The sequence below is a fragment of the Rhipicephalus microplus genome, unplaced genomic scaffold (assembly GCF_043290135.1).
Source record: "Rhipicephalus microplus isolate Deutch F79 unplaced genomic scaffold, USDA_Rmic scaffold_75, whole genome shotgun sequence".
Taxonomy (NCBI): Eukaryota; Metazoa; Arthropoda; class Arachnida; order Ixodida; family Ixodidae; genus Rhipicephalus; species Rhipicephalus microplus.
The window spans coordinates 626,047-645,817 of record NW_027464648.1 but is presented as its reverse complement, the minus strand read 5'-3'; the positions used below and the strand labels follow the sequence as shown (position 1 = coordinate 645,817).

Sequence of the window (19,771 nt, the reverse complement as noted above, 5' to 3'; positions counted from 1 at the left end):
ATGAAGCTACAGATGGTGTATGCTACTTTGGCTTTTTCATTTAGGTTGGTATTTTCAGAGAATTGTGATAACAGTGGACGAAATGACAACTTTTTATCAGTCAAATACAAACCCGGAACATCATATTACGCATGGCGCGCGTTACCAGCTGTTAAAGAGTGTTAAGAACATCAGAGTGTTAAGAACATCAGAGTGTTAAGAACATAAAGAGTGTTAAGAACATCATATTACGCATGGCGCGCGTTACTAGCTGTTAGTCATTTCCTTGTGCACTTTAGTGGGCATTTAGAGGTGCGTAAAGTTCACAGTATTAGCAAGTGCCTCTGCTGGCTATGGCACGGAACGCAATTTTTTTGTATATAAAGAGCAATGTTATTTAAACAACATCAATTTATTATCAAAAATAATTAATTTATGATCAGTCATATACGCCAATCATGTAATGCTGTTTCCTTACGTGCATATTTTTTCTGTATACCACTTACCTCATGATACATAATTCAAGAAGAGTGATCCTTGAGAGCGCATAAATGTGGTGGAATTACGGTGCAAATATTGCATTACAACGGACGTATTTCCTAGGCAACGTCGAGAAGGTAAACGTAATGCTTAACATTTATATTTTTGTAGGTTTTCTTCTAATAGCACGTGATATAAATAAACAATAGCAAGAAACTTCTATGCACAAGCAGTTTTGTGACCTTGAGCCATTGCTAGCTACTCTCAGAAACAATGTGAGTCGATTGTGTGTACATTTTTCTATCTACCCAGCTTTCGTTCTCACTATTGTTTGTCAATCAAAATTTCGTCCAGTCAACGCATGATATAAAATGGTAATGTGGACACTAGAATAAAAATAATTTGGTAGATCCATTTCTTGGGCTACCAATAACACAAAAAATAAGCGCTGGGCAGCTGCAATCTTGATTTCCCAGAAAGTACATCTGCGCAAAGGCTGATCAAGTTTGATACGTTCACTAAAAACAATGTGAGGCAACACACTGTTTTCCCTTTTGTGCAATGAATGGCGGAGCGACGATGGCTACACAGTGGCCTGTCACTAGTGTTAGGTTATGTGTGCTTAAGTAAAAGGACGCCACCTCAGGTAAGAATTCTAGGAGAAAACGCACTGTCCTCTGTAAATGCCACGTTAGAACCAGTAAATTCTGTTAGAGCTTTCGTGGGGTTTCATTATTGCTAGATAAATGTAGTGAAATAAAAGAATGGGAAATGCTAGGATCATAACGCCGGAACACTACGAAAAAGCTTATTTTTCTATAAAGAAAGCGTCTTCAGCAATGAATTCAAGCAGGCATATAAACAAAACAAATACTTCCAACAAGGATGCAATGAATGCCAGGCAGGACTTCCGTGCGCATGCTATTTGAAGACAAATCCTGAGAGTAGAATGAAAACTGTGCTATTTCACACGAAGCATAACCAAAAAGGTGCTTTGACATTACTTGTTAATGCTCGTAGTCACGTGGCCTCCAGTGTCTTTGTGATAGATGAGAATGAGTAGCGATAAGGCTAAGGCTGGATTGATGTTGTGACAATCAAGTGTGAAACGAAAGAAAGGGTAGAAACAGAAGCTAGTAGGTGGTAATGCCACGCAGTCATTGGCTATCGCATCACCTAAAAGGGTAACACATCGTTAAAACATTGGCTTCATTTTCATGGCTAAACAAAAGTCGGGCGGCATCTACAGCATTAAAGGAGCGTTTGTGACAATGAGGGTAACCGAACAACATCAGTGGAACACCAGACATGGCATAAACTGTGGCGTTCCATTCTCTTGTTGGTGAAAATACATCTGGTGAAAAAGACATTAGCTACACACCAAGTTTACGGAGCACCATAGCCCTCTGAGAGCGTCGTAATGCCCGTATCTTCCCAATCTCAGTAGACGATGCCAATGCAAACGCGTTCTGCAAAGTATAGCAGTTCAGCGCAGGTTGAGGTGCTATTACAGCACCGTCCACATCTCTCAACAGCCCAAAAGGCAGTGAAACCCTCTTGTGCTTTTATTGCGTTAGCAATTGTATGGTCATTCTCGGCTGTTTTTTTTTCGCAGCCGCCACCAGCACTCACCGTATGTGTATGCGTATTGATATAAATATTCAAACTCATAAAAAAAAGCGGCCCGCGCTCGGTGCCCAACTCAATCCAACAAGCCGACGCACGCTAATCTCACACGCGCACTTTGCCCCGCGAAGGAGTAGGGAGGGGGGCATATGCTTGTGCACGCAAGCTTATCCTTCGGTGGAAAGAATCACGTGCCTCTGGCGTTCAGTCCGATTTCATTCATTTCATCTATCGTTCAATTTTTCCTGTCATAGAAGAGGCCCGCACAAAAAGTGAAGCACCATTCACTCGACGGGGGCCCTCTTTACCCAGTGGTCCACTGATTCACAGTCGGGCCCCCCTTACAAGGTAGAGAGCAGAACAATGAATGTGGCACAAAAAAAAACATTTATTACACACATATATGCTAACAGATACCGCTTGGTTGTAAATTTTGCGTTTTTGTGTTCTCTTATATAAAAATTATCGATACGTGCGAAAAACCACATGCTATACATCTGAAATAAAAGAGGCACAGTAAATATTTTAGTTCTATTTTGTGAAGGAAGAAAAAAGAAGTAAGAACATTTTATAAACGCATATAAAATCACAAGAATAAAAAACCCACAATTTTTTATTGGCATAAACTACCGAAGAGACACAAAAATGTCTTGATGCATTTGTTACAGTTGATTTAACCTTTATATTGTGTTATGTTAAGTATTTTAGCAGTTTTGGAAGTCTGTAACAAAGCACTTGCTCAGTCATAACTAAACATGTGTATGGAGTTTTCTGTATTTCGGAAAGGGTATAAGTGAGTTTTTTTATTAGGCTGGGCTAATGTACGAATTGTTCTATCAGAAAGTTTAGGACAACGTTTGTATGTGAGAGCTAAGTTGTATGCGTAATGGTTGTGAGCAGAAATTATGGAAAAACGTGTAAATAGTGGTTCGGTGTGTGCTTTTTGGTGTACTCCAGCTCCGTGACGAGTAGCTTTCTTTTGTACCATATCTTGTCTATTTGTGTTTGTCTGTGTCGTGGTGCCCCAAACAAGAAAATAGTAGCTAATTTGAGAACAAAACAATGCATGATAGAGCTGTATTTTAACACTACTGTGACCACAAATTGTGATTTTGCAAGTGATCCTACGGCTTTTCACATGCGACCAACGAGATGGTTGACATGTGTATCCGGCGACAAATTATGTTGAAAATGCACTTCAACACTTTTGACGCCGTCAACAATATCTATGACGAGATTCCCCAAAAATGAATTACCCGTTAGTGAAATGTTCATTTGGGGTGGTGAATATGTGATTTATTTGGTTTTGTTCACGTTTATTTGTATTGAATTTAGGTTGCACGTGCTGGGACCCTCTAGAAATTCGTTTATCGCACTTGTTCTATTTTGAAAATTCTGAAGATGGAATAATAGTATCGTGTCATCTACGTATAAGAAGAATAATAGTATAGTGTCATCTGTGTATTGGTTTCGTTTCAATACTTATTAAGCCATTTATGTAAAGAATAACCAATAGTAAACTTAAAATACTTCCATGTGGAGCCCCTGTTTTATAAGATAGTGTGAGGATAGCCGCTGTTAATTTCCACCCGTTGTATCCAAGCCTGAGATATGACGCGACTAAATATAAGGGTAAATCACTAACACCATCAAACTCTAGTTTTATAATAATAATTTAAAATTGAGTCCACCAAACACCTTGTAGAGGTCTATATAAATGCATATTACTGATTCCTTTCTTCGAACGCTCTGAGGACGAAGTCTTTCAAGTTAGGAGTGCAATCTCTGTGAAACGGCCACTTCAGAAACCGAACTGAGCATCGTTGAGTATGCCAAATTTGTCAATAAACTTTCTTAACCTTGTCAGTAACATTTTTTTCTAGGCTGTTAGTAGAAATAGGTAATGTGAAAATTGGTTCGTAATTAAAAAAGTTGTTTTTGTCTCCTTCTTTGATTATCAGCATTTTTTGACACGTGTATTTCACCGGAACGAGTGCGTTAGTTGCCGGGCCCACAAAGGTCTTTTCTCGCCGCTGGACAGGGCCCGTTTGCAAAAAGAGTGCACTTATCCTACACAGAGAAGTGTAACAACGGAGACACAGTGTTAGTTGGTACTCATCTGTACTTGCGATTACGTTTCGTGCGTCGTTTTCGTTTAAACAGCACGTTAAGGGTCGAGCGGAAGACGTTGTTAATTCACTCTCGTCCTGTGTGTGTTGTTTTCGTGCGTTATTAGCGCGTGACCAGCGCATTGCACGTTTCGATCTGCTTGCCGCTCTCAACGTTACATTCAAAATTTCTGCTATCACATTCATTGCTTCGTCCTTGCACCAACTCTCATTTTTTTGAGGACGACGGGTTTGCAAGAGGGCCTCTGACTCTTTGTGGAACTTTAAACGATGAAATGAATTCACCCTTTGTCTCTCTCTTTTTTTCCCTTCTAACTCCTCCTTCCTCTGTCTCACCTTTCTTGTCCCCTTCTCTAATCTGCCTGTCTATACAGTAGCCAACTGGAGGCATTTCTGGTTAACTTCCCTGCCTTATATCTTTCTCTCTGCTTACTTTCTTTCTATAGTTGTTGGAAGGATTCTAAATTAAAAGCTAAGTTCCCTCATGTGTGTGCCTTCCGTCGTTAAGCCTTAGTGCTAGTTTAATCATCTATACAAAAAATGCGGTTTTCGTTACTGATCTTGCTATAATCTTGTGAATATAATATAAAGTCTGTGACAGAACGTATGTTCATTTTCATTAAACTCTATGAACCTTTTTTCCTAAACACAAACTTAGCTGCTTCGCTAATATCATGTTGGCGTTTCTTATTTCAGTGAATGAAATGCACTGTGTGATCCCGCATTGTGTGTATTATTGACTGACGAAGCTGCATAATTTAAAAGAATAAATTTAGGCCTTAAATTGTTCTCTTCTTATGGGGTCCTTTTTTGTAGTTCCTGTTTTTTATAATTAACGAAAAATATCAACTTAAAAATAAATTGAATAATTTTCTAGTCTCAAAGTAAAACAGTACCAGGACTTCATTCGAGACTGTTTACTATATTTGGAGCACGTTACGACTCTTCAGCTGTAAAGCTGTCCTGAACCATCACCGACAACGTGTGGCATAAGAATGCTACACATTGTTGTTGTTGTGTCAGTCACATCAAAAGGAAAAATTTTCGTTCCAACCCCCCCCCCAAAAAAACAGTGCTAAATATACTGTACATTGTGTGAAGTAAGGCAAAATTAACAGTGACAATTTTGTAGAAGTATAAAACAAAAAACATTTTTATACAGACTTACATAATAAAGCTAAAGTATGAGATGTTATGTTCTTTCGACCATTAGCCGTCCGACTTACAAGCCATGATGTTCATACGTAAGACTACGGTATTTTCAAGTGCTACCGCTACTCCAATATTGTATATTTATTGCAAAGCGACATATTTTTCACAGGTACAAAGCGATGACCAAAATTTACATAACTGTCGTGCTCCTTGGATGTGTTACCTCTATGGCCATGCACCACAAAGAACGTTATGGTAAGTATGAGTTCGGTTTTCAGTGGCTTGAAAAGAAACGAGCATGAAGTCACAGACAATGTTTGAGGCATAACAGAAGAACAATTTTGGCTAGAGCTAACACGTGCCTATAAACGGCGTAATCTTGAACATGTTCTTGAGCAAGTAGTACCAACAAAACTCTTCCCAACAAATTGGCTGTGTGTAAGACCTTTGCAAGCAGATATGTGTGTGCTAGTTTTCCGAAGCGGTTTCATTTTCACAGCTTGGTTTAGTCGTATCACTAAGGTAATCCACAAGATGACAGTGATAGCATTGCAGGCATCTATTATTCACTCAAGTGTTAGTATGATACCACAATAAGTAACTATAAATAAAAAAATATTTATAGCTTCAAAAACTGTCATTGTATTTTCGGACTTGGTGTAATGAACATTATAAGTGCCTTAAAACATGGCCAGCGTTTCCAGCTCAGAACACAAGGAACACAAGAGCTCAAGAGTGAACTTTTCTATCTGTGAGAGCACCATCATGCCAAGAATGGCTTTTCTACAAACTTGAGAGATCTCCCAGCTCATACCATATTCCACCATGGATGCGAATCAGCTGACTGCCCACCAGGCTATAAAATATGTTGCCTCTTAATCCGTGGCCAGTGCGGTTGCAAGTGCGGTAAGTAGGTACATGATATTGTGTGTGAGCAAGAAAACATCGCTTTTTGTATATATTTATAGCTTAGAATGAGGCATGTTTTATCATGAACACAGAATGTTCAGATGGTGAAGCAATTATTTTTGTGTTACAGGGAAGTAACAAGTGAAAAATAAACCTAATTAAGTAACAAATATTCCCACTCCCAAAATGTACAGCAGGCAATTCTCTTTTGAGCAGCAGTGGTACTTTTAACCTTGGATGTTCACATTCAGTGGGCAATGAATGCTGAAAAAAATTGTTATATGTAGAAGCCTGCGTAAGCGCAGATCTATCTATCTATCTATCTATCTATCTATCTATCTATCTATCTATCTATCTATCTATCTATCTATCTATCTATCTATCTATCTATCTATCTATCTATCTATCTATATATCTATCTATCTATCTATCTATCTATCTATCTATCTATCTATCTATCTATCTATCTATCTATCTATCTATCTATCTATCTGCCTGCCTGCCTGTTTGCCTGCCTGCCTGCCTGTACAAAAATGGTATTTAGACTTTCATTAGACAAAAACTACCTAAATAATAATAATAATCAGTTTAAAATATTAGTAATATTATAATAGTTATTTTGAAGTATATTTAGCTCAAGGGCTTATGTTATAGGTCCTGTTTCGGGACTCATGGTGCTTTTCCATCATTTTAACGTATTTGATTTCTTTTTTGGAAGCACTGAGATGTTAATATGATTTGTCCTCCATCAAAATAAAACTCTGTTGAGGGTGTCAAACGAGCATCCTCGAGCGAAGCAGGGTGACAATTCTGCACTAAGCCATCAGGACGAGTAACCTAGCACTAACCCTTGCGTGCGTCATATGAAAGGTGATATTCATTACCGGTTGTGATATTTATGTTCACCTCAAATGATCCTACACAAACTACAACGACCTTTGGCCAGCTACCACGTGGGGAAAGACCTTTGGACGATGATGAAGACACAAAAACGAAATTAACAAAGAATGGTTGATTCACATTGTTTCACTTTCTCCAAAGCCTGATAATACGGTATAGGTCACTCTTTCTTGGAAGCATCACGTAATATCGGTTTGATCAATTGATACGAAATTTTTCAAAATGAAAGGTTCTAATGCCAGCGCATGGAGTTCGTGCGGTTGTTTTATATTGCATTTTTCAGAACTCAATAGATAGATATGTGAGGTTTACAGTCCCAAAGCCACCATATGATTATGAGAGATGCCGTAGTGGAGGACTCCGGAAATTTTGACCACCATTTCCGCCTCCATCAAAAATGCAGCCGCTGCAGCAGGGATTTGAACCTTTGACCTGCGGGTCAGCAGCCCATTACCTTAGCCTCTAGACCACCGCGGTGGTGATTTTTTTTTCAGAACTCCAGTATTAGATAACGAGATTATCAACGAAGGCGTTAGACATTGATTTCTAGAAAATAATGTCATCTTGGATCTTCACTGCTTGAACCAGCGCGGTAATGCCCTGAGTATTTATTTATTTGTGGTAATCTATTACCTTATTTTGGCCTACAAGTACTTTACCTTATTAGTTTTATCTATACGCCATTTTGTTTTTGACTGCAGGATATCAGGTGCACAGTGATATTTTTCGTACGCATATTTCGTGCATATTTATTTCATGATGTGTTTTCTATTACTTTTTCTGTAAGTTTATTTAGGTTAAACTATGTTCGCATAGCTGAATGCACGCCTGCACGCGCCATCAATATTTATTTCTTTCATAATTTTCTTAATCTATCCCTTCATAACTTTCAAAATTCTCAAAGATCACAATCATGATAGTGGACATGAGCAGGCGCGTGTTTACGAATGGCTGAAATTCTAATTTGAAAAGACAGATGCTTGGGCTAGTTGTGGATTGGGAATCAACATATTTTCACAGCACAAGACTACGAGTAGTTATGATGTAATTACAGAAGAAGAGACAAGGACAGATTCTAAGATGAATGTTTAGCAGTTTTACACGATCTTTTTCAGTTTTGTCCCAACAAAGTGCGAAAGGACGAGTGCTGTATTATTCAAACAAGAGCGCGAAAAATGCGTCAGAGGTACACCGATGATATTTACCATTGTGTACGGCTTTCCCAGATGTTAAATATATACGAGATTGGGATTGAGACAATGAGATTAACAGCAACAGTTCATGAATGACGTGACTCGATAATGTTGAGGATGTTAGATTTACAAAATTGAAATGACTCCGAAGATTACCATAAGAAAGGCATGTCCAGAGTGAGTTTGATTTAGGTTTATTTCATATTCAGTTAGTAAAATAGTGCCAAAATTTTTATTGGTGACTTCACCGTCTTGGCAATGACGTGCACAAATCCTAACGCATGTAGGAGAAACCATGGGGCCCAGTATAATAGCGAAGTATGTGATGCCGCAGTTCAATATTACGTGTCATGACGAGGCAAGCTGCGAAGTATGGTTAAGGCAAAGCCGGACACAAAGCGCGAAAAATATATAACAATGTTTATTTGTATTGTCCCTGCTGACGAAGTACAACCACATTGAACACGAAGCTCTTGAATTACAGAATGCAAGCTGAAAGATGTTATCGACGCCTTATGGCGCAAATTTTTCATGCGCAATATTGACCGAGAATGTCTGCTCACAAATGTTTCTAACTCCTCTTTGGTTCAAATCCGAGCTGACAGGGTCGCATTTAGCTTAAAACATCACAGTTGACGTTACGCAATGTTGTCATGTGGCACTAATTATTGTGCTTGCCTGGCTTATCATCAAAACAGCGGGGACCACATTGTTCTGTAGTCTTTTATGAAGTAGTGGCTGTACACCAAAGCTCTTGTATTGACACCGCCATAAAGCCGAATTCCTGCGCGTCTCCGCTTTTCCCAAAGCACGAAATTAGCCACAAATTCAAGCTTCTTGAAAAGCATATTGCGCGTATGTTCAACAGCCAGTTGTGATATTCATGACGCAGATGATGATTTATGGTGAAACTTGCATTACAAATCTTACAGTTTGTCGACAACAAGCAAAGTGCACACCAAAGTAAACTTATAAGACAAGTGAAAGCCAGTATGTAACAAACATCTCAAACAAAAGCAGCTTCGATAGCAAAAGTTTAAGCAGCTATCATCGAAAGTGTGACAGTGTCAAGTTATTAAACATTTAATACGTTTTTGTGTCCTGTGTGTTCAGTCATTGTACCAAAAGTATTTTAGGAGTGGGTCTATTGTGCTCATACATAATGTAAACATGGCGTCACTGTCTTCACCGTTAAAGTACTATTTCATGGGTTGCTTTCTGAAGATGAACATTAACTCTCCCAAGAAGCAGCTATTTTCTAATGTATTATGAATACGAAGCACACGCATACATGTATGATTGCGCAGCTTTCTTGCTTTTGTAAATCAGTGTTCGCACAATATGAGTTTTAAGAGCAGGCAATTTCACATATGATTTTCCAGTGCCATGGCTGCACCACTGCAGTTACGCATGGGAAGATGAATGTCCTCTACCACATAGACCTAACTGCGCTCACACAGACGCAGAAAACTTGTGCCATTGTGGTGAGTTCCATGGTGATAATTACAGAACGATATTACTCGTACCTTAGATCACGGACGTAACCCAGGGGTGTATGGGCTGTAACTGGATGCATCGATATTTTTATTTTTCAAGCACTGTACTGGAGTCATCAATTCATGGGTATCCAAAACAATTTATGTTGGGTTTTGGGTATTTTGAAAATGACCCTAAGTATGTGAATATGACATATTGCTTTTTTTTTCAAGACAAACGTTTGTTATGCAATCGAAGGTGAAAAATAGACCTTTCATCACCCTTTTGCACGATTAGATGCCTTGAAAACAAACGGCATAATTATATATATATATATATGTGTGAATGTAGATGCGCTTTCACATAACAACTGTTTATTGTGCCGACGTTTTGACGGGAACCCCGTCTTTTTCAAGACATAATAATATTTACACATGTTCCGTGTCTTCTTATAGCCTGTCGAGACAGGAGGGAAGGGGTCAAAGGAAAAGTAAAAAAAATAAAAAAAGAAAGAAAGGAGAGAGAGAAAAAAGAAGAAGAGACAGCGAAACGGGAGGAGAAACGTTAAATAAAATATAAAAATCTAGGAGAAGAAGCAAGACCGACACGGCGTAATTAGAAAGGGGCAGCATCTCAACAGAGTAGGGCAGAGGTAGATTCGCAATGTCATCATTGTCAACAATACCTCCTCCGCACGCACTCTTCCCCAAGTGGGCAGTGTGCCGCAGTTCTTGTATTTCACCTTTCCGTGTAGTCCGCTGGCAACTCGTTCCTCTTTGAAGTTTAAGACAAGTTAATGGGGAGACCTTAAGCGCTTCGAGTGCGTGCTGATGGCGTCAGGAGGAATGAAAAAGCCGGTGATTGAGGCGCCGCCATCGTTATTCATTATATGCAATGGCTCCTTGACAGTGAAGGAACAGAATGTGCGTTAAAGATTAAAGAAGAAAAAAGAACAGGGGGGGGGGGGAACTGTACGACATCCGGGACAGTCACCACACAAATGCGTCACACTGGGAAGACATGCGCGCATGTATGAAAAAGGTAACGAAACCACCTAGCTGTCAGCTCCTTGTCAGTGAAGGAACAGAATGTGCGTTAAAACTTAAAGAAGAAAAAAAAGAAAAGAAAAAGGGGGGGGGGGACCATACGACATCCGGGACCACTTATCTTTGCGTTCCGGCTGTGCTTGATGAGGCAAATCATTTCTATGTTGTCAGATGCATAAGCTAAAACCTTTGTTAGCGGGTAATATTATTGTCGTAATGAAACCGGACTGATTAGAGAGAAGCGTTTGCGTCTTTTAGCAGTCGTAACGCTGACAGAGTGCCTGGATGTTCATTTATTCCGTATTTTATCGTGTTAAATTTGTAGATACAATAAGATTCTCGTTGTTACCGTTCTCTGATGGTTCGAAAGTTGTTTTCTTGTAGTGTAACCCTGATGTCATCAAAGCTGTGGTCATTTATTGTGCAGTGTTTTGAAAGTGGAAGGCCTGGCAGAGATCGTACATGTGCCCGATAGTTGTTGAATCTAATTCTAAACGGAGTGTCTGTCTGGCCCACGTATTGCTTGTTGCATACCCCACATTCCAGGAGGTATATGACGTTGTCTGAGTCACAGTCTAGTGCACCTCTTATCCTGTGCTTGAAATCCGAGTGGGTATATATATATATATATATATATATATATATATATATATATATATATATATATATATATATATATATATATATATATATATATATATATATATATATATATATATATATATATATATATATATATTCGTAGGAAGGTCGTAGGTTCGATTCCTGCTCACAGCTGGTAATTTTTTCATCCACTTTTCTTTCTTGTTTCTTCTTATTTACATTCCATTGGTTCTAATAACTTCCCCTGTACATTCCTTGGCATTACTGTCTGTTATATTTCATTAATATTGTGTTAAAACACGGAAATACGAGCCCTTATGTATACACTTCTCTCCCTTATATATATAAATATATATATATATATATATATATATATATATGTATATATATATATATATATATATATATATATATATATATATATATATATATATATATACGCTTTATATGTTCACCATAGCCACAGTTCACATAAGCAAACTATACATGCATCGGCACTTTAAGGAGTGAACCACAGAGCCAAAGTTTGAGAAACCACGCTATACTGTGTTGTGTAGCTTTGTGTGGTGAGATGTATCCTTATAAAAGGATATGTTTTTCTAGAAATCAATCATATTGTTACGTGCTGTTTAATATTTGCAATAAAACGTGTATAAAGTGTTTCTGTGTGATTCGCAATGTTTACGAAGTACTTGCACATTGCAAATCAGTGATCTTAAGAGAGAGAGAAAAGCGAGAAAAAAGAAACACGGAAAGGTTAACCAGATGCTAGTACCAGGTAGGCTACCCTAAATGGGAGTTGGGGAATAGGGGGTTAAAAGGGACAGAGGGAGTTATAAAATAAATAGGAGAAAAACACGGGCACACGTGCACACACAAATCCACCCACTCAGAAGCTTTCCGACAGGCCAGTAGTTCGCAAGAAGCCCAGTAGCACTTGCACGGCCCTCTTCGGTGATGAGTCACGACGATGGCGCAGTATAATTTCTTCTGACAGCAGCTGGTCATATAACTTGTTTAGTGTACTAGAAAGGTATTGTCTTTCTACGTTATATTCCGGAATCACAAAGAACGTGTCGAATTGTCTCTTCATCTCCGCAGTGTGCACAGGCGGTGGTGTCGGCCATCTCTATGCGGAACCCGTACGCACGGGTTTACGTGACACCCAGTCATAGTCTGCAAAGAGCAGTAGCGCCACCTCGTCGAAGTTTTCTTGGAAGCTGTAAGCTTAACGTAGGATCAAAGAATTGTAATTTTGCATGCTACAAAGAGGCTCATATCAAAGTAACATGAAGCGTTCGCGAGCAAGCATGTGGAGCCTCCTAGCAGCGTCCAACTTAGAGAGAGGTATTGACTGTTTGTTGCCTTCTGTACAGGCTGTACGGGCAGCTTGATTAGCCCGTTCGTTACCGGTAGATCTACAGTGGCTTGCAAGCACTGAAACATAACTTGGTGCCCTTTCTCTGTTATATGATGTAGCGTTTCTGCTGTCTCAAATACCAACTGCTCGTGCAGGCCACGGCATAGATTTGACACAAGTGATTGCAGTGCCACCTTGCAGTCACTGAAGATTGTCCACCGTTGCGTGCTTTGGTCGTTATTGAAACGCCGCCCAGCGCCAAAAGCTGCAAGCTCTGCTGCCGTTATGTTGTTGCATGAGTTGTCCTAAATTTGGTGGTTGTGACGTGCGATGAAATAACGATTGCCGATGTTGAGCTCTTTGGCAGGTCGGAGCGGTCGGTGTAGACGTGGGTGCAGTATTGTTACCTCTCGCACAGCAGAAGTAAGACGAGCTGCTTGAGGGCTCGTATTGAGAAATCTCGTTTTTTTTCTGGATGCCTAGTGTTCTCACGTTGATGGCTGGCTGTTTGAGGTCCTATGGAGGAATATAAGGTCTCGCCGTGGGCATAAAACCAGTTGGTAGACAGTCACCATGTGCAGTTACTGTTCGAGAAAAAGAACTACGAGACCTATCCGCTGGTAGAGAGGCTAAGTGGTGACCGGGAGTCCAGCCTCATGCTTTATGTGTGTTCTCAGAACTTCAACTTCAATATGGGTCGGCACGTGGGGGTCTTTGGCTAAAGCTATAGTCGCCTATATTGAGTCACCCTGAGGCAGACCTAGACAGCTTTAAAGCACCTGTGCCTGAACGCTTTCTATCATGCGCCAACGTGTTTTGCTGGTGTTTACTAATGTGGGCCGACTGTATCGTAGAAAGCGAAGAAAAATCACCCTGTACAGTCGTACATAGCATTGGGCGGAATTTTTCAAGTATTTCTAGCTACAAACTTGAAGAGATAGCATATATCCGTCAATCGCTTTTTCAAATACGACACATGAGCGCTCCATGATATCTCTGTCAATTATGACACCCGCAAATTGGTCAGATCGGTAGTATGGTATATTTGACCATTAACTGAAACTCTGTTATTTGTCATGGGTTTGCGCGTAAATACCAGAAGAGCGCACTTTCCGAAGGAAATTTCCAGGCCTCGATTGCGAAGGTACAAAGCAGTTGTTATAGCAGCTCTTGGGATTCTCAATCGTAACTGCAGGTGAGTTACCGCAGATGTTCATATGCAGATACCATCTGCGTATATTGATAGACAAATATTATTTGGTAGGTGCGTATGGAGGGCGATCAGTGTTAGATTGAATAGCACGGGGCTCAGTACATCACCCTGAGGGACGCCAAGACAACTGAAATGTGCAGAGGTGTTCGCAGCCTCCGTTGTCACAAAAAAGGATCACATTGGGAAATAGCTGCGTATCCACTTAAACATTCGATCACCCACTCCAATCTGTACTATTGCGGCTAGGACGGCTTCATGAGTAACTTTATCATAGGCTCCTTTGACGTCAAGGAACAGATAGGCGCAAAAACGCTTATGGTCTTTCTCAAGTTGGACGTACTTGATTAGGTTGACGACGCTATCGATTGACGATCGACCATGTCGAAAGCCAGCCATGACACTTGGTAGATCTCATAATACTCCAAGTACCACTCCAGGCAGCCGAGAATCATTCTCTGCATCACTTTACCAAGTGTGAGTAGTGAAGATAACGACAACGACGGAAGTGCGGGGCAAGGCGCGTGTAATGTGCGCGTGAGGTCAGCCAATCAGCTGATGACCTGTGGTAGCCCATAGAGGTGGCGTGCCACGATTGGGCCACGTGTGACCACGTGTGGTGGCGGTAAGCTTTGTGGCGGGGGACGAGCCGAAGAAGCGGCGGACGGAAGACAGCGAGCTGAAGCGTCGGACGCAGGCGATCCAGGTTTCGGCCAGGGAACGCGGCTGTCCACGCTACTGTCGTCCAACTACCAGCTGGGGCGGCATCGCCGGCACGAGTACTGCATCTCGGTGCACGGCCTGGCCTGCTGTTATGTTCCTTGCCGAGGACATCGCGGATCTCGGCGAGGCGTCTCCGTGGTCAGACGTTCGGCACAGCGACGTACGTGGCCTGGCTAATGGTCACGGTTGCACCGAGCATCGCGTCTCGACGCAAGCTGTTCGCTGGACGGGTTGGCCATTTACACGCAAAGAGCATCGAGTCTCCGATGCGGGTTGACTGCTCCGTAGTCGTACCCACGCCCCCACTCCGCCAAGCGTTACCGTCCCCATAGCGTCGCATATCGAGACGCAACCCGCTTCCGATCACCTGTCGCTGCCTCCTGCCCTGCTCCTCGGCGTTCGTCGGGGCCCGCATCACATTGTGAGGTTTTGGAACTTTTCGCCTTGAACTCGCGTTCTGTAGTTTTCTCATTCGATCAGACAGTTCGTTACTTATTAACCTTCGCGGTTTTTCTGGTTCTGTGTTCTATGTTTTTCTTTCGTGCTCTGTCATAAACGTCATGTGTGTTGTTACCGCGTTGTCTCAAAGTCCATTTCTCCTCGTACGACATGCAAAACAAGCGTTGACGAGCCTTGACCCTGATAAAGAATAATATTTTCATTACAATATTATGGCGAGCCTGCCAGGATTAAGCTCTTGTTTTAAATATCCTTAGGAGCCTCACCTTGTTCGTGTGCCGTGGCTGAGATACGGACCTGAAAAAAGTTGAACTATTTACTCTATTCACTGTAGAACATAGTAGGAATTCGGCTGAGGAAAAAATAATTGTTTGTAAAGCGGTTAGGTGCAAGCTAACGTAAGGGCCAGGAGCATTGAGGTTATTGTGTGATCGTGAGGGTTGCGTGGTTGTTGTGCGGGAGGGCTTGACGCACTTGTGTAATAGCGGAATGGGCACGATTGAAGTGCCGTTTTGGACTAACTCGAAACAGCCATGCGTCCTGGCTTTAGCACAGTTGAGAATGCAGGAGCCTTAGGTCGTGTGAAAGGTCACACTAAGCTTGCGGCGAACGTGACTTGGTGGGTGACTGCTACGGCAGTGTTAACGTCATTGTAAGTGAACGGCGCTTGACATTGTGAGTTGGCGTTGGCGTAGGCGCCTTGAAGTTTCGGAAGACGTTAGGCTTGATGGCTTGAAAGCGCTGCTCAGTTTCTTGCTACGCTTCCAGAAAAATATCAAGTAAGCTGGACTTGATAAACTCAGCCTCTGTGAAGACTGAGTGAAGGCAGCCTATACTAGAAGACTGAGTTGCTGTTGTTTAAGAACTCTTGAGTATATACCAGGAAGTTCTGGACTGTTTAGCTCATAAGAGAATGAAATCTTGTGCAGTGATTGGTTCTTGTTGCTCGTATGCATGTTTAATTTAAAAAGTTATCATTCTTCTGGAGTGTATCACTGTAAAGACAGATCGGCGTTTCCATTAGTGTCATCTCCGGATATTTTTGGAAGTTGCATGTTTTTCTGTCCCTCATCACTTTGTTGTGTGAGAAAAGTAGTTTTGTGGAAACTTTCTTGTGTGGGGGGGTTATTGTGACGAGTAAAGAAAACAACGACGGAAGTGGGGGGCAAGGCGCGTGTAAGGTGTGCGTGAGGTCAGCCAATCAGCTGATGACCTGTGGTGCCCATAGAGGTGGCGTGCCACGATTGGGCCACGTGTGACCATTACGTGGCGGTAAGCTTTGTGGCTGGGGATGAGCCGAAGCAGCGGCAGACGGAAGACAGCGGGCTGAAGCGTCGGACGCAGGCGATCCAGGTTTCGGCCAGAGAACGCGGCTGTCCACGCTACTGTCGTCCAACTTCCAGCTGGGGCGGCATTGCCGGCACGAGTACTGCATCTCGGGGCGCGGCCTGGCCTGCTGTTCTCTTCCTTGCCGAGGGCACCGCGGATCTCAGCGAGGCGTCTCCATGGTCAGACGTTCGGCACAGTGACGTACGTGGCCTGGCTAATGGTCACCGTTGCGCCAGCATCGCTTCTCGACGCAAGCTGTTCGCTGGACGGGCTGGCCCATTACACACATGGAGCATCGCGTCTCCAATGCGGGTTGACTGCTCCGTAGTTGTACCCACGCCCCACTCCACCAAGTGTCATCGTCCCCATAGCATCACCCATCTAGACGGGAGACATCGGGCCGAAGCGTCGGACGCAGGTGATCCTGGTTCCGGCCAGGGAACGCGGCTGTCCACGCTACTGTCGTCCAACTACCAGCTGGGGCGGCATTGCCGGCACGAGTACTGCATCTCGGGGCACGGCCTGGCCTGCTGTTATGTTCCTTGCCGAGGACATCGCGGATCTCGGCGAGGCGTCTCCGGGGTCAGACGTTCGGCACAGCGATGTACGTGGCCTGGCTAATGGTCATGGTTGCACCGAGCATCGCGTCTCGACGCAAGCTGTTCGCTGGACGGGTTGGCCATTTACACGCAAGGAGCATCGAGTCTCCGATGCGGGTTGACTGCTCCGTAGTCGTACCCACGCCCCCACTCCACCAAGCGTTACCGTCACCATAGCGTCGCACATCGAGACGCAACCCGCTTCCGATCACCTGTCGCTGCCTCCTGCCCTGCTCCTCGGCGTTTGTCGGGGCCCGCATCTAATTGTGAGGTTTTGGAACTTTCCACCTTGAACTCGCGTTCTATAGTTTTCTCATTCGATCAGACAGTTTGTTACTTATTCGCCTTCGCGGTTTTTCTGGTTCTGTGTTCTATGTTTTTCTTTCGTGCTCTGTCATAAACGTCGTGTGTGTTGTTATCGCGTCGTCTCAAAGTCCATTTCTCCTCGTACGACATGCAAAACAAGCGTTGACGAGCCTTGGCCCCAATAAAGAATAATATTTTCATTCCAACAATCAACTAGGTAATGAGATCGGGTGATAGGAGGAGAGTTCCATTGGTGACTTGCCAGGTATGAGCCGGGGTACTAGGCTACTAAATTTCTAACTTGAGAGGACAGTCTCCTCTAGCCAACAATCATTATATAGTCCAAGCAGAGCTATTCTGTGCGCTCACCCAGATGACACAGGGCTCTGTAGGAGATTCCGTCAGGTCCTGGTGCGGAGGTACGTTTGCACGAAGCGAGTGCTGCCTTAAGCTCCTGAATAGTGAACGGGAGGTCGATACAGGACTCACTAGGTGTCGGACAACTGCTCGAAAGTGGCGAACTGTTAAGGGCTATAGTTTGCCTTGATAATTCAGTGCAGAACTCTTCAGTAACATCAACATTTGATCAACTTTATAAAAGGGTAAGGCTTTGAAAGGTGACCTCTGAATGGGGGATAATCACAAACCTTGTACCACCCTCCATAACTGCGATAAAAGCTTAGAATGGTCGAGTGACTCGCAGAAAGTAATCCACCGTTGGAATTCTAGCTTGTCCAACCGACGTTAATCTTCTGCATACGTCTAGCAGTCCGTAAATCTTCCATGTCCTTCGTACAATGGTACCTTCCTTCAGCTAATCGTCGTAATGCTCGAAGCAGCTCCAGCCCTATGCCGATGTTAGTGACTTTTACAGAGCATGGGATCACGAACACAGTCTCTCGTACAGTGCTCTGATGGCCTCTTGTAAATTGGATACGCGTTCTTGGCATTGGTCTTCTATACGAGGCTGAATTTTTTTCCAGTACATTCCTTTAACCGTGTCGCAAACTTTAGGAAGTGACAATCCTCTGAACTTGACATATGTTGCATCGTGATCACTCCCATGCGTTTCTATACCCGTTAACCATTCGGTATGCATCACTACGCGTCGCGAAATAAAAGGCAAGTCGAGAAAGCTGCTTTATGTGGAGCCACATAAAACCAACGCTTAGTAACCAAAGTTCGTTTTCGCAGGCAATGGACACCAAGTATCTACCCTTCATGTTGGTCTTCTGACTTCCCTAAAATTTATGATAGGCGTTGAAATCCCCGATGATAACGCACGCGTCGGGCATTATGCTATGATATCTCGTAGTCTTCTGTGATCGAACCACCTTGATGGTAATAAGTATGCACCAACCACAGTGACGTTGTGCCTCCTCTTTTTCACTCTTAAGCATACGTGTTGATTTTCGTCATGAAGTGGTGCAGGTTGAAGAATGTAAATGAGGTGTTGGTAAATGAACACCAGAACTTTACTGCTCATCACGGTGAGTGACACCATAATGTCGTCCTCAAGAATAGTTGTCCCACTCAGTGCGCCGAGACTACACACACTTTTCATAATACTGTGTTGTGTGTGTTCACCGCCACACTAACAAACAACGATAATTGACATTAGTCGATTGTTTCTTTACCGTTTGTCAATTGCTCATAACCGACCTGTCTTGTATAACAATTTGCAGATTTCGCAGGATTCTATGCTGTGTTGGGTTTGCCCAAGTAGCCTGCTCGAATGTTGCTGCACATTGGAAAAATTTTTCTAGCATGTATGGATGCTTCAAAACACCACGAAGCTCTCGGCTGTTGCTTACACTTTTTTTGCAGCCAAATCGTTTAAACTTGTTGAACAGCAATGAGAAGAATCAATGATGCAACGTTTTGCTAGTGAATTATTACATGAGACCTATACAAAATAAAATATTTTGACCTTATGGTCGACAGCCTCATACGTGTTCTCTGTGAGTTGAGTGCCTCGATGATACGGGAAAATCCAGACATATTTCGCTCCAAAGCTAGCAACGCTGGTTTCCAACATGCTGTTGGAAAAAGAGCGGTACCATAGACGGGAGACTTTGCGCTACCTCCCACTTCAAAGCTTTCCTAAAAAAATTCTTTTTTACATTGCTTTCAATCAGATCACAACACGTGAACTGGCATTAAGTAATTTACCCTTGTGTGAAGTTATCAGCTGTCTTGGGTGCTCTCAGCTGTTTGCATACATTCAGATTCCACTCATACGTGCCAGTCATCCCAGACACCACGCATAACAATAAACTTGCTTCCCCTTTG

The 19,771-nt window shown here is 42.5% G+C and overlaps 1 protein-coding gene across 3 annotated transcripts in view; it reads left to right on the top strand.

The window, feature by feature from the left end:
• Positions 1–19,428, top strand: part of LOC119187111 (uncharacterized) — a 70,169-nt gene extending 50,741 nt beyond the window's left edge. For 2 of the 3 annotated variants that reach the window (XR_012889394.1, XM_075885175.1), the window contains 3 exons: positions 5,536–5,621; positions 9,751–9,852; positions 19,165–19,428. Coding sequence is in view for 2 of the 3 variants with exons in the window: in XM_075885175.1 (XP_075741290.1) it covers positions 5,536–5,621; positions 9,751–9,852; positions 19,165–19,205 (229 nt within the window). In the remaining variant the exon portion in view is untranslated. Of the gene's footprint in view, positions 1–985; positions 1,106–5,535; positions 5,622–9,750; positions 9,853–19,164 lie in introns of those variants that run through there. The other variant, XM_075885176.1, reaches the window with a different exon arrangement.
• Positions 19,429–19,771: the final 343 nt, after the last annotated feature.